This window comes from Ursus maritimus, unplaced genomic scaffold (genome assembly GCF_017311325.1).
Source record: "Ursus maritimus isolate PB19 unplaced genomic scaffold, ASM1731132v1 scaffold_2, whole genome shotgun sequence".
In the NCBI taxonomy this organism is placed as follows: domain Eukaryota; kingdom Metazoa; phylum Chordata; class Mammalia; order Carnivora; family Ursidae; genus Ursus; species Ursus maritimus.
The window spans coordinates 67,454,447-67,469,820 of NW_024424452.1; the positions used below are offsets into that span (position 1 = coordinate 67,454,447).

At 49.6% G+C, this 15,374-nt stretch overlaps 1 protein-coding gene across 1 annotated transcript in view; it reads left to right on the forward strand.

Moving 5' to 3' along the window:
• Nucleotides 1–15,374, forward strand: part of KIF26B (kinesin family member 26B) — a 415,089-nt gene that overhangs the window by 343,116 nt on the left and 56,599 nt on the right. The window contains exons 7-9 of the mRNA XM_040634490.1: nucleotides 1,054–1,147; nucleotides 2,267–2,529; nucleotides 5,222–5,405. Coding sequence (XP_040490424.1) covers nucleotides 1,054–1,147; nucleotides 2,267–2,529; nucleotides 5,222–5,405 — 541 coding nt within the window. The remainder of the gene's footprint in view (nucleotides 1–1,053; nucleotides 1,148–2,266; nucleotides 2,530–5,221; nucleotides 5,406–15,374) is intronic.

Sequence of the window (15,374 nt, forward strand, 5' to 3'; positions counted from 1 at the left end):
CCCCCCCCCCCCCAGTGGAGTTGCTGAGGCGACCACCAGAACGATTGAGAACGGGTGGGAGTGTGGTTTTTCGATTTTGGTTTGGAAGAGAGAATCGATGTCCTCACCCCTGCAGCCACGTTCCGGGCAAGGCCATGGCTCTCGGATTCCTGCCGGGGGGCACGTGGCTCTGAAGCCTCCGAGGGAGTCCTGCACTTCTGACTCTGCCGGGGACAGCACACCATGCGTGATTTTGTCCTCCTGCCGCCCAGAGAGAGTTCTCAGATCTCCAAGTGAGGCCACAAACTTCACTGAGTTCTCATGGTTTGCGGAGCGCTGTATTATTGGGCGTTAATGGGAAAATGCAAAAAGGCATCAAGAGCCTGGCCGTGGTCTCGGGGTCAGATACTTGTGGGGGAGCTGAGCCCTGTGGCCCGGCCGAGGAACCCCCGTTGTCATGTTGTGACAGGTGGCCTTTGATATTGTATGTTGAATCTGCGCGGAGAGAAAGAAAAGGCTGGTTTTGAAAAGAAGGGAATGTGAATCAAGAAAGAGGAAGGAGGTTGGAGAGAAAGTGGATGTAGATCCCAGGCCTCCTGCTTCTATTAGAAATACAGCGTTTCCCAAGGTCACTTTCCTGAAACGGCACATCATCTTTTTCCCACTAAAAAGCTTGGTCCTTATGTTGTGTGTGTGTGTGTGTGTGTGAGTGAGAGAGAGAGAGAGAGAGAGAGAGAGAGAGAGAGAGAGAGAAAGGATCCAGGTAGCAGATCATGGAAGGGCCTGAGGTCCCCAAAAGCACCCTGTGTCCCGTGCCAACCTGTTCCCGCCTGGCCTGCAGAGACAGCAGCTGAAGTGCACCGTGTATTAGCAGAAGGGTGGTGTGCAGGTCATGTGTCTAGGGCTCGGGCTTGCAAGAGGTGGGGGTCCCGGATGGTTTTGAGCACCCCAGAACTGCATTACGGCCTAACCCATCATAACACCAAGACCTTGGGCCCTGAGCCCCAGGGAAGGGGGTTCCCACCTCCATTGCTACTGTTCCACTCACTGCACGTCTCTTCTCGCGTCTGCCAGGCTGAAGTGTGTGCTGGAACCGTGGCAGAGGTGATCCAGTCTGTGGTCAACGGCGCGGACGGCTGCGTGTTCTGTTTCGGCCACGCCAAGCTGGGTCAGTGAGAAATGTCCTTGCTCCTGCTGTTTGCACTCCCAGGCACGCGGTCTGGTCTTCTGTTCTGGTCCCAGAGTCTGCAGATGACAGGGATGGTTGTCTCCCTAGGTGCCCAATTGAAGAACCACCAGTCACCGTTTCTGCTTTTGAAATGTAGTGCGGAGACCCAGTCTTCTAGGAAAGGGGCGGCGGGGTCCTTCCTGCTTGGTCCAGGTCAGGGGCACACCCAGAAAGCCAGCAGGAGGAGGGACACGTTCCGAGGAGGGGCTCTTGGGTTCACGGTGATGGATGGAACCCACAACAAGCCGGAGGGGCAGCCTCCAGGCCAAGCCCAGAACCGGGTCAGGACCCATCTGGGGAGAGTGTCTGACAGCCAGCCTCTCTCCCCAGCCTCCGGCCTGTATGAGCAAGAAAGGAGAAGGGGCCAGGGAAGCACCCGGACAGGGGTTTGGATGACTGGACCCCCTTCTGGTGCCTTCCTAATCCTGGCCTGGGGCCATCTGCTCAGCAGGCCTTACCTTACCTGCTGGGGAACTTAGGAATTTGGGGAACCCCAGAAGTGCCCCACGGCAGAGGTTCCCACGAAGGCTGTGCCATGAGGGAGGCCAGGTCGGGGCCGAGGCAGAAAGTTCATTTCAGCTCCCTTCGGTCTTCTTGATCTCTGATCAAAGCAGCAATGCAGATTTTAATAGAATTTGCTCCTGCTATAAAAATATACACCGCGTTTAACTTGAGGAAGGATATAAAGCACAAGTCTGTGGGTTTCATCTGTGGGGTGGTGATAAAAAGAACCATCACAGGATGAAAGATCTCTGCCTTCCTGCCACGTGTAAAACAAGGCGGCAACTGGATAGCGTGCGCTGCTTGGGATCCTCCTGGGGCTCAGTCGGGACTTAAACCCCGCCCTCAGTCTGGGTGCCCACGTTCTTTGTCCCTAGTACTAGGAAATGGTCCTTGTCATTGTCGTCAGTGCTTAGTGTTTCCCTCACCTTTTCCTTACCCCTCTTCCCTTCCCCCAACATCCCCGCGGAGGGGAGGGGACTGGGCGGGGGACACTTCATAGAATGCCCCCCCCGCCGGCACTCACACTGTGTTCCTTCCTTGCCTCGCTCCCCCCAGGGAAATCCTACACCATGATCGGAAAGGACGATTCCATGCAGAACCTTGGCATCATTCCCTGTGCTATCTCCTGGCTCTTCAAGCTTATCAACGAACGCAAGGAGAAGACAGGAGCCCGGTTCTCCGTGCGCATCTCAGCCGTGGAGGTGTGGGGCAAGGAAGAGAACCTGCGGGACCTGCTGGCCGAGGTGGCCACGGGCAGCCTGCAGGACGGCCAGTCCCCGGGCGTGTACCTGTGCGAGGATCCCATCTGTGGCACGCAGGTGAGTGGCTCCCGGCCGGGGCGCCGCAGCCCATGACCCCCGCGACGCCAGCAGGCTTGCGGGTGTTCAAGGTGGGTGGAACTTCAGGGCCTCCAGCGGCACAGCCCGCCGCTCACCAGCCTCAGTATTTGTACCTTGAATCTCACGGACAACGAGCAGGAGCCGAGATGGTTGTAGCTTTGCGGGGGGAGGGGGATTGAATTCCATTTCTTTACGCCCCTTTCGAAAAAAGAAAGTCCAGTCTTTCTTTTGTTTAAACAATAAGCCGAAATATTTACTGCTCTGCACAAAGAGCTCCAGCCGTGTCTGGGGCTGTTTATGGCTCTATAAACCGCGTTTCTGGCACGGGCTGTGCCGCCCGCTTAGCAGGGCTGTCGGAAAAACTAAGAGCCACTTTCTAATTAGAACCATGACACAATTGCTAGGGCTGTGGAAGCCCGGAGAAGCTCCAGTCCACCTTTGCAGGGCGTGAGGCAGGGCCGTTCTGTGTGTCTGCCCCTCGCTGGCTGACGATCGGGGGAGGAAGGGCTCTGAGCTCCCTCATTCGTATCCAGAAGAATCGGTTCTTTCGTCTCCAGCAGGCTTTATTTCCTAGGTTTGTCTTTTTTCAGGTAAGTATTCATTTTCATGAGTCCCTGCCTCATCCCAGATAGGCTCTGTGTCCACAGGTGAGGATACCTCCCTGTTACACCCATCTGCTCACACCTGGCCACGTTCTTCCCCTGCTCCAAGCACCTCAGATCCTTCCGTTTGTTAGGAATCTCCTGTAGCAAAACTCACCATGATTTGCACGGTCCCACGTGACCTGCCCCCTGCCTACCCTTCCAGCGTCATCTCTTGCTGCTCCTCGTAAATCACACGCAGGTCCCCAAGGAAGCAGTGCCTCCACACGTCAGTGTGCATAGGAGTCACTGGGGAGCTCGTGACCGTGCAGGGATAGGGCCCCTGGATCTGAGTTTCCCCCGAGCTTCCCAGTGAGTGACCACACTTTTCGTTGCAAGGCCCTCAGACGCCAACCATCCTCCCTCTTACCTCGGTGCACCAAACACTCCTTCTCCCCTCTTGCTCTCCATCTGGCAAAGTCCCTATCCTTGGGTGGCAGCTCCATGTCACTTCCTCCAGGAAGCCCTCTGAGATGTTTCTCCTTTGTCGGTTGAGAGTGCCTGGTTAGTTCTCTGCAGCAGCTAAAGGGTGGGTACCCTGTCTGCCTAAAATTGGCCGCTCGTAGTTCTAACACGTGCACCCGATAGCATTTGGACGTGGAATCTAATCAGAATGCAAACTCGTAACAGGTCATGCAACACTGAATCCCGCGGTTCTCGGACGGTAGTCTTCACCAGCCACCTAGAGAACTAGGAAAGCCCCTCTAGAATTTCTGATTCAGGGGGCCTGGAACAGATCCCCAAAACGTGCCCTTCCGTCACGTTCCCATGTGACGCTGATGCTGCTGGTCCAGGGACCACACTTTGAGAAGCCCTGCTCAGTGGCATCTGCCTGCTGTTCCCTTTCCAGGAATTACCCGGATGTTCAAACATGCTGCAGCCTCCATTCACTTTTTTTTTTTAATTTAAATTTTGTTAGTGAACATAGAGTGCAATATTGGTTTCTGGGGTAGAATTTGGTGATTCATCACTTACTTACAACTCCATTCATTTTTATAAAACCCTGCTGGTAAAGGCCCACGTAGGTGAAGGACCTGGTTCCCTGAAGGCCGAGAAGAACCGATCAACATTCTCTAACTCTTCTTATTGAAAAATCACAACAAATCTTCCGCTTAGCTTTCTGCCATAGTAAGTACAGGACAGTGACTACAACAGAGTCTCTCTTTGAAGTCTGAGGATTTTGAAGGGTCCGGGTTCCAAGATCAGTGCTCACAGTTCAGAATTATAATGCAGAGTCAAACAGAAAATTGTCAGGATGCGTACCGACCCCGAGGCATAGACAACGGACCATTTCTTGGAATAAATCAGATGTTTCCTTTCCTCCCCCCAAAAAGCAGTGTTAGTCAAATTCTGCTATTGTTCTGATGAAGGTTTACTCTAATTTCCAAGGGATCTTGTAGGATTTAGATGCGTGGCCCACAACTTTATTAATAAACATGCCATGATCGTGAATTTGAAACTAAAGATAACAACAGATACTCCTTAAACAACAGAGATGAGACATTCAAGCATGTTGGGTTTTTTGCATCTTGTTTAAAACCACGCTCTCACTTGTAAGTCTAAAATTGGCTTTAAGTCGCTGGAGACATTGGGAGTGGAGTTAAAGCTAGCCAGGGTTGGTTTTCCTTCTTTGGGGAGCCAGTGCTGTCTGGCCTGAGATCCCATTGCAGGTTTGCAAACGTTCTAGTCTTTGAGACGAGGATGTGGCCGCGTCCCCTGGGTTTTCTTAGGTAGGTGCATAGCCCGGGGTGCGGCTTTGCTGCCCTCTGCAGAGGTCCGGCTGGGCCCCCGGCTCCCCCTGGTCACTGGGGTACGACCACTCACTCTTCACACCCACTAAGACTCAAACTGTGAAACGGGTAAAACTAGCTTTCATCTACAATCGTGAAGCAGAGAATTGCATGTGAGTCCAGGCCCTTGTTCCAGAATGATCTCTGGCCTCTGAGAGGCACGTAGCTTTTCCGTAGAAAGGAGGCAGCATGCAGGCCCTCCTCGGTCTGAGGCCTCGTCTCTCGGCTTGTGTCTTCCAGCTGCAGAACCAGAGCGAGCTGCGGGCGCCTACGGCCGAGAAGGCCGCCTTCTTCCTGGACGCCGCGATCGCCTCGCGCCGGGGCAGCCAGCAGGACTGTGACGAGGACGACCACCGCAACTCGCACATGCTCTTCACCCTGCACCTCTACCAGTACCGCATGGAGAAGAGCGGGAAGGGGGGAAGTAAGTGGGCGCCCGTCTCCACCCGCGGCCCAGCCCTGCCCCCCCCATGCCCGACGTGGGGCTTGAACTTGACCCTGAGATCGAGACCCTCTCCCGCCTCAGTCCACCGGCCATGCCGGCCAAGCGCCCCTGACCCTTTCTGAGCAGGGGCACTGGTATGGAGGTTGCTGATCTGGAGCTCAGATGATGAGTCTGGACTGCACTTTACTCTGAACCCTTGGGGAGAAAAGGGTTTGCCGGGTGAGGCTCACTGACATGCGCATTGCCGGGGGGAAGGTGAGAGACAACAAGCTGTAAACGGAAAAACAACTGGTTAGTAGTACCTTTTTGTTCACACACTTTACGGGTGCTTTTCAGGAAAGGCCAGTGTTTACGCACCAAGCACCCTGGCGCTAGGTTGCTCATCGTTAGCTCGAGTCCGCTCTGTGGACCTGCAAGAAACAAAGGCATGTTTTTTAAATAGTCTCTAAATCAGACTTTGGAGTAACTAACCAGGTTCTGGCTGCCTCCGTGCCTCAGTGGCGTTCCTCTGTAAGACCTGGGGTGCAGGCCTGCTCTGTGAGGAGCGGCCCTCCCCGGGACCCCAGTGCCCTGGGTGCACAGTCCCCTCCGGGCTACACAGCCAGCACTGACCTCGGTGGGGTGCTCTACCCTTTGTCTGCCAAGTCCTGGACACTCTGCGCCCTGGGGCGTGTCTCAGGTGGGATTTGGGACCATGGGCCACGTGGTGCATTGACCCGGCTGGGCTTTTTCCCGTGAGCCGCAGGGCTGGGCTTCTGGGCAGCAGCTTCCCTACTCTCTCGATGTCCACTTCTAAGGGCTTGCAGAAGACAGGCAGCTGGCCCCCAGTGCTCGCTGAACACGATTGCCTCAGGATGCTGGGTGCGAGGAAAACAAACACTAGCCCGAGCTCGGCGACTAAGCCAGGGGCCTGGAAATTGTGAAGCTAATTGACTAACACAGAGGCAATCAACAAACCTAATTCTAGGCAGAGCCTGGAGTCAGGCAGCCAACTGGGATCGGGGGCCAGGCTTCCCTGTTTCTCCGCAAGTCGGCCTGTCGTCCAGAGGCCTGGAAGCCCATGTCCGCGTCCGGGAGACGGCTCTCAGGGCTTCTCTTGCCCCCAGTGGAAACTCCGCCCTTCCCCAGTCTCAACGTCTCTGCTGGCCTGGTCGGCTGCCATTGCTCCTCCACCTCAGTTGTCGTTCTTTTAATTCAGGTGTCGTGAAGTCCAGTTTACATTCAGAAAAACTTACCCTTTGGGTGTGTTGTTAGATGAGTTTTGGCAAAACCATACAGTTGTGTGACCCCTGCCACCATTCAGATAGAGAACAAAGCCGTCAGCACTGAAAGCCTTTTTAATGTATCTGAAAGCTGCCCTTTCTGGATGCTTCCTTCCCCCGACCTCTAGCTCCTGATGACCACTGATCGGATTTTTGTCCCTTTTAGTTTCGCCTTGATCCAGAATCTCGTATCAGTGGAATCACGTGGTCCCCACGTGGGGCCTTTTGTGTCTGCCTTCTTGCATCTGGCGTAACGCATCTGAGACTCATTCACGTTGTTGTGTGTCCTGGTGGTTTGCTTGTTTTTCTTTTTTATTTTTTTTTTTTTTTTTAAAGATTTTATTTATTCGACAGAGATAGAGACAGCCAGCGAGAGAGGGAACACAAGCAGGGGGAGTGGGAGAGAAAGAAGCAGGCTCATAGCGGAGGAGCCTGACGTGGGGCTCGATCCCAGGACTCGGGGATCACGCCCTGAGCCGAAGGCAGACGCTTAACCGCTGTGCCACCCAGGAGCCCCGGTTTGCTTGTTTTTCTTGACGGAGCCTGGAGACTTGCCCCTACCCCTCCTCCTACGCCCAGGCCTGAGATCTCACGTATGCCCTGGTCTTGGGGGCTGCCCAGGAGTCTGGAGATACTGGCCTCACTGGTGGGACACTGGGCCCCGGGAGGCGAGCCAGCAGCAGCCTGGACCTCTCTTAATGCAGGCAAGGTCATGAAGGTCTGACTGCAGGGCGAGCAAGAGAGTTTGGGAAATTTCCACAGGAGACTGATTCTGAGTGACGGGCTCACACTAAGTATCACACATCCGTTTAGAAAAACTTTCTCAAAGACGGAAACAACGGATTAGGATAGGGATGAGAAGATCCAGACCTTTACAACTCGTCACAGAATTTCACCCCCTAACAGTCTGCGGGCTGGCTTTCAGTTCTGTGCACACTGTTTTTTCTGTGTCTAAGCAGCATGAACGTGGGAGTCTGAGAAATGTTTTATTCTTTGAAGCTTTTTTTAAAATTTTATTTAAGCTTTATTTCTTTTAAGTTGTTCTATTAAGTCAATAATAATGATAATGAGAACCTGCCGGGGGTGCTTGTACTTTCAGCAGAGAGAGACTCGCAAAAGATCTGAATTTTCAGCCAAATTGCTTCCAAATGGCGCTGAGTGGAAGCTCTCAGGAGATGGCATAATCTCGTTCTAGGTTTCAAACCGTGCTGAAAACAACTGTTTTCAGTTTTTCACTTTTTTTTTTTCATGGTTCTGTTCTCGATTTGGAACCCGAAAGTAGGGAGGAATCTTGAAAATAAACAGTTAAGTAAATGACTGCAGCTGTAAGAACTTGACATTCAGCTTCCCAGAAGTTCGGGGGCCCTTCCCTCAACCCACCCACCCTCCCCCAGTCGCTACGCGGCGCGTCCCGGGCACTTACGGAATATTTAACATCCCATTCCCCTTCTTGCTGTTTATACGTCATGAAGGCAAATTGCTTTTAAATAATAAATTCGGGGCAAAGGAAAAGGCAAGTACCGTTAATGGCTCCCCAAAACCCTTTTCGGTACTTTTTAATGTATCTGTAGATGAGAAGGACAGCGGTGGGGGGACACCAGGGGACGCCACCTGCCTGCCACGGCACCTGGCTTCCTGGGAGGAGAGGAATCCAGGCCAGGATGTGCACAGCCAGCCTCCCGCCCCTGGCTCGCTTGACTTCAGTGAATTTACATCTGCTTAAAATATAATGAGATTCGGAGTGTTGTTTAAAATGGAAATTTTTGTTTACTTATATATAAGTAACAATCCCTGTGGACCTGGCAGCTAGAACTCAATTAAAGGAAAGTTTATTAATTAGTTACCCTGCAGGGAAGCGGAAAGCGGAGCGTGCTGTTGGGAACGGGGCGGTCAGAAGCTTAGATGGTGGGTTTTGGGGCGGTCTCTGCCGCGAGAACTACCATGTGTATGCGTGCACCTGAATCTTACACGTGTGTGTATTTTATACGCACATACGTGTACAGACATGCACGGATAAGGTGGACAAAAATGTTTTAAATATGTCCTATCAGGATAGAAGAGAAAATTCTACTTTGATGTATTACTGTTCTGCACATAGGATTAGGTTAAGCTTAAAATATTTCTCTAGTTTAAAGGGTTTTTGGGGTCTTAGTGGGGCTGATTCTCCATCTGTTCCAGAGCCTTCCCCCTCTTTGCCAGTTCATCTGTAAAGGCTGAGAACACCCAGGGGAATTCCAGCCTCGGGAAAGAGCCTGAAGGCCCAGATCCAGAGCTGCTCCTCACAAAAATGGGCCTGTTAGGAGTCTGTCCACACTGTATTAAATCAAATGGAACGTGTGCTAATTTTTTTTTAAATCAGTGTATTTCTCTGTTACCTCATTTAGCTCTGTTTCTGAAAGAGAAAGACCATCCGCTTATCTTTCACATCAGCAGATGGTGTGAGTTCAGAGAAGTCCTCTTGTGCAACGCACGGTTAATTGAGAAAGTTAGTCGGAGGGGGGAATCCTGTAAAATGAGACATTCATGCCATGAACATTGTATTCCAGCTTAAAACATACAAATGGGTATTTATTCATCCATCTTCTGATACCAGGCCATGGTTTTCTCTTTGAGATGAGTTTGCAACTTAAAGTTCTGCTTTTATAAACGATGCTCATATTAATAGTCTGTTTTTTTCTTTAAATTTCTTCTAAGTGATTCAAGAACTCAAAAGACATTTATGCAGCCAGCTGGTATTAGACCTTTTCTAGATTCTTAAATTTTTTCCCACTCTATAATTTCTCATTTCCACCTAATTCGGCATCTCTTATTTTTTTTAAAAAAAGATTTTATTTATCTGAGAGACAGAACATGAGCAGGGTTGGGGAGGCAGAGGGAGAGGGAGAAGCAGGCTCCCAACTGAGCAGAGAGCCTGACGCAGGGCTCTATCCCAGGACCTGGAGAGCATGACCTGAGCCGAAGGCAGACGCTTCACCAACTGAGCCCCCCAGGCATCCCTCAGCATCTTTTTAAAAACTAACTCATTTTTATCTCTTCTTTCCAAAGCATTGAGTTTAGTTTTTAAAGAAACATTAGCTCTGTTTACACAAGCATATCTTATCGGTTTGCATGAGATTTGCTTCTATTTTTTCCGTAATGACAAGTGGCATCCCTCGGTTTAGGAGGGAACCTGTTAAGTATACAGCTCATTTGCAGGGAGCAAGAGAGCTCAGACATTCGAGAAAACAGCCAGCACAGGCCACGCGGATCCCACGTGCCGAGGGCATCAGTCGACATGCCCCACAGGTGATGGCCGCGTGGCAAGGCGGCCTTCCCAATGTTTGCTGCAACTGAGAGTCACCTGGGGAACTTTCCCGTGAATCCCAGTGCCCGTGGCGCCCTGCGGGCCTGTTAAATTGGAAAGCCTTGGTGTCGGAGCCGGCCATCCGCGTTTTCTTAGCGTTCAAGGGGATTCTGACGCGCAGCCAAGTTTGGTGAGCCACGAAGTTAGGAGAAGGAGTTAAAAGAGCTTCTCCGTGCTTTACGGTGAGCGCGGGATCTTCATCTTAGCTTTGGTGTACATTTTTTAGATGTTGGGCAATTTATTTTTTATTTGGGGGGGCGAGTTATTTAACCCCTGTGAACCTCGTTTTCCTCTTCTGCCCCACGGAACCGATTCTCGCATTACAGGACTGTTGTAGGAATTAAGTGCTAGTAAGAGAAGAGCATTTCCTGGCACCTCCCGGGCCCTCGGTGAATGTGAGTGAGGAGGGTGGCTCAGGAGTGGGGTGAAATTCGGACTGCTGCCTGGGGGGAGAGTAAGGCGTGTGGGGGTTTGGGTCTGGCCAAGCTCCCCGTTTACCATATATCCACAGGAGAGGAGTGAAGGGTAACTCCGGTCACCCTGCAGCTGCGGCCCCAGAAATCTGATGAGTGGGTGAGGAATCCGCTTCTTACCAGCTCGGACTGTTCATTGATCACGGAACTTTCTCGCCGGCCGTCTGTAGTAACGCGGGTTCTTGCCAGCAGCAGATGGCCGAGGCGCTCCCACCTCTTCCCTTCCACTGAAGCACCACGTGTGGAACCCGGAATTCTGGGGCTCCTGGGACTTGAGTGGGCTCGGCGGACAGACTCGATTTTCCATTGTCTGAATGTGACTCCTGTTTTGAGTCATGCAGATATAATTATAGGTATTTTATAACGTTCCTCCGCGGCACGGTCTAAACTACGCCTTTTGTTCTCTGTCTTCTGTTTCACTCCGTGTACATTATGCATTTTAGTCCATTACATCAAATGGACTATTAGAGTCTGAAAGGCCAAGCCGGTCCCTGTCTTTGCCCTTTAATCTGCGGTGCAGGTGGAATGGCTGAGCTGCTCCTGTCTATATAATTAGGTTGCGAAACAGATGATCTGTTTTGCTTTAAAAATAACTATTTCCCTAGCACGCTGCCGTGACCTGATCTTGCATGATCCGAAATGGGATAATAGAGAAGTTACGTATTGTATCTCGTGAGGGTTTTTCCTGGGGATCGTGGAAGGTGAAGAAAATGTAGTGTCCTTGATGTGAACAGTTCTTGGCCATGGATGTACCAGAGTCACTGGACCTGCCTGAATAGAAATGCTGGGCTTTCTGTAAATACTCAATACATGTCTTCTAGATGTGGACACGGACGGTGGGGCCCAGTAGAGGCAAAGTGAGGGGTAGGACAGTGATTCCCGAATGTCCTCATCCCATAGCATGAGCAGAGCCTCTGCCTACAGATGTGGGGGCGCCCAGAGACTGGCCGCAGGCTCATCACACATCCACAGGACCCAGACCCCCGCCCGTCCCTCCCCCTGCATCTACTTTCCCACCCACCCCTTCTCTGCTTTGCCCCAAGTCATGGTTTCTGCAACAGCTTGCAGAAGTTTCTGTGTCTACCTTTGCTGCTTGCCTTCCACGCAGAGCGGGGGGAGGGGGGGCAGAGGGCACAGACGCCTTCCCAGAGGCAGAAGGAGCTGAGCCACCCTGGACGGTGGGAATCCGGAGGCCCGAGGAGCCAGTCTGCAGCTGCCTGGGGAGTGAGGGGAGTGGGGAGAGGATCTAGAAGCTGGGGTCACGTGCTGGGGGTGCACTCCCCTCAGAGAGTGGGGCCGCGGCAAAAAGGGAGCCTGGTGCCCCTGCCGTGTCGGGAACCGGCTGAGGCCACGTGGGGCAGGATGAGGAGCACGGGTCTTGCAGGGGGGAAGCCCAGCTGCCCCCCGGGACGGTCATGGCAGTTTTCCTGGTTGAGAGCAAAATAGGGGCAGCTGGGAGGCTTGGTCGGTGAAGCGTCTGCCTCCGGCTCAGGTCATGATCTCCGGGTCCTGGGATAGAGCCCTGCGTTGGGCTCCCTGCTCAGCGGGGGTCTGCTTCTCCCTCTGCCCCTCGCCCGTGCTCTCTCGTGATCTCGTGCATGCTCTTTCTCAAATACATAAAATCTTAAAAAGAACACAATAGCCTTAACAAGATACACCTGAGACAGTGATCCCATATCTGGTTTTGCCACACGTATGTACACCCATGAAAGCGTCCGTACGATCGAGAGAACGTAGCCCTCACCCTCAGAACTTCTCTGCTGAAGTGTCTTTTGACACTTTCTGAACTTGTTTTTGTCTTCTAACTCGGTTTTGAGAGTTTTTCATATACTCTGGATAAAAGGCCTTTATCAGATATGTATTTTGCAGATATTTTCTCCCAGGCTGTGGCTTGCTTTTTTTATTCTCCTAACCATGTATTTTGAAGCGCAAACGTAGTTCATTTTTACAAAGTCCAGTTTATTTGCGTGTTCTCTTATAAATCACGTTTTTGGTTTCACAGCTAGGAAATCTTTGCCTAACCCAAGATCAGAAAGGTTTCATACTATGCTTTTTTTCTGGAAGTTTTATAATTTTAGGTTTTATATTTAGATCTTTGATTCATTTTTTTAGTACATTGTGTAACGTGTGGATTAAAGGGGTTTTTTGGGCATATATATGTAGAGAGAGGGAGAGAAGGCAGTATCTTCAGTCTGATAAAAGTGTTTCTGAACCACCTGCTAACATACTGGTAAAAGACCTGTAGTTTATATGTAATATATATATATATAATCTGAGAGAGAGCACGCGTGTGTGAGCAGGGGGAGGGGCACCTGTAGAGAGCGAGAGACTCCCAAGCAGACTCTGCCCTGAGTGCGGAGCCCAGTGCGGGACTCCATCTCCTGACCCTGTGCTATATATAATGGTTCCAGTACCATTTGTTACAATAACTATTCTCTCTCTACTAAATTACGTTTGTTAAAAATTATTCACATTTGTGTGGCTCTGTTTCTGGACTCTCTACTGTTCCATTGTCCTGTTTCTCTTTCCACCGATACCACACTGTCTTGGTTTATGTGGCTTTATTATAAGCCTTGAAATCACCTGTTCTATTAGCCTTCCAATTCTGTATTTGTTTTAAAAGTTGTTTTGACTATTCTAGGTCCTTTGCATTTCCATATACATTTTAGAGGTGGCTTCTAAATGGACTTTGTAGCCTCGCTTTCTACCGAAAAAGACTGCTGGGATTTTGATTGGGGTTCCACTGAATCTATAGATCCCTCGGGTGAGAATTAACATCTTAACGGCACGTGAAGGCCGTTTCTCTCCCTGATTGTTACGTCTTCGTTACTGTGTCAGCAGCATTCTGTAGTTCTGTGTGTAGACCTGTCTTCTGTGCAATTCATGCTGAAGTACTTCATATTTTTATACTGTTGTAAATGGTGTTTTTTAAGAAGATTTTGAGAGAGCATGAGCACAAGCAGGAGGAGGGGTCAGGGGAGAGGGAGAAGCAGACTCCCTGCTGAGCAGGGAGCCCGACGTGGGACTCGATCCCAGGACCCTGGGATCATGACTTGAGCTGAAGGCAGATGCTTAACTGACTGAGCCACCCAGGCGCCCCTGTAAATGGTGTTTTAAAATTTCCATCTCTAGTTGTTTGTAGCTCGTATATAGAAGTATAGGGGTGCCTGACGGGCTCAGTCAGTAGAGCATGTGACTTTAGATCTTGGGGCTGTGAGTTCAAGCCTCACATTGGGCATGGAGCCTACCCAAAAAAAAAAAAAATACGGTTGATTTTTTTTTTTTTAATATCTGTTCATCTTCTATCTTGCAACCTTGTGAAGTTCCCTTTATTCGTTCTAGTTGCCTTTTTGTGGATTCTGTTAGATTTTCTATGCAGATGATTGTTAGTCCGCAAATAAAGACTGTTTGACTTTGTGCTTCCCCACTGGGTACCTTTTCTGTTGTCTTGACCTACTTACTGCTACGACCCCGAGCACAACACTGAATAGAAACGGTAAGAGTGGGCGCTCTTGTCTCGTTCCTGATCTTAGAAGGCATTTGATCTTCTACCGTTAAGTGTGATGTTAAAAGTGGATTTTTCAGAAACTCCTTATATCAAACTGAGGATGCTGCCTTCTGAGCAGTATTTTGCTGAGAATTTTAATCTGGAATGGATGTTGGCTTTTGTTAGATGTTTTTCCTGCATCTGCTGAGTGAATCCTGTAGTTGTTTTCTTTTTTTCTTTCTTTCTTTCTTTCTTTCTTTCTTTCTTTCTTTCTTTCTTTCTTTCTTTCTTTCTTTCTTTCTTTAGTTACTATGGTGAATTACATTAGTGTTTTGTTTTGTTTTTTGTTAACCAACCCTGCATTTCTGGGATAAATCCCACTCACTCGTGGTGTAAAGTCCTTTTTATATGCTCCCAGATACAACTCCCTAATGTGGTTCTCTAATTTGTTTAGAAATTTTGCATCCATGTTCACGAGGGATATTGGTCTTTGGTTTCCTGTCTTTGTAATTTCTTGATCTGTTTTTGGTATCAGGGTTATCCTGGCCTCATAGAATGAGTTGGAAATATTCTCTCCTATTTAGTTTTCGGGAAGAATTTGTGTAGAATTGGTATAGTCTTTTCCATTCTTACACTTTATCATTTCTTAAGTGCTTGGTTGAGTTTTCCAGTGCGGCCATGTGACCCTGGAGTTTTCTCTGTGAAAAGGTTGTTAACTGTTGTTAACTCCAGATCCTGTTTCTTTAACAGACATAGATCTATTCATCTTACCTGTTACTCCTTGAAGGAGCTTTGGGACTTGACATCTTTCAAGACATTTGCCCATTGTTCCAAGTTGTCTAATTGACTGGTGTGATAGTCCCTCATTATCCTTTGTATCTGTAGAAACGGTAGCAAGTCCATCTCTCACATTCCTGACGTGCGTAATTTGTGTCTTCTCTCCTCCTTTCCTGATCGGCTGTTCTAGAGATTTATGGAAGAACCAGCTCTTGGCTTAATGGATTTTTGTCTACCGTTTTTATTTTTCTATTCCACTGATTTCTGCTTTTATGTTCATTCTTTTCCTTTCTGCTATTTAAGCTTTGCTATTTTTTTTTATAAGGTGGAAGCTGAGATCATTGTTGTGAGACCTCTGTTTTCTAACGGAGGCATTTAAGGCTATAAATTTCCTTCTCTGTAATTCTTCAGTGATCCCACAAATCTTCCTCATTCACTTAAAAACACTCTCTAATTTCCATTTTGATTTCCTCTTTGACTATAGGTTATTTGGAGCTGTATTGTTGAGTTTCAAAATACTTGGGAATTTTCCAGATATCTTTCTATACGGACTTCCAATTTAATTCCATCATGTCCGAGAACATACCTTGATGTGAATCCTTTAAA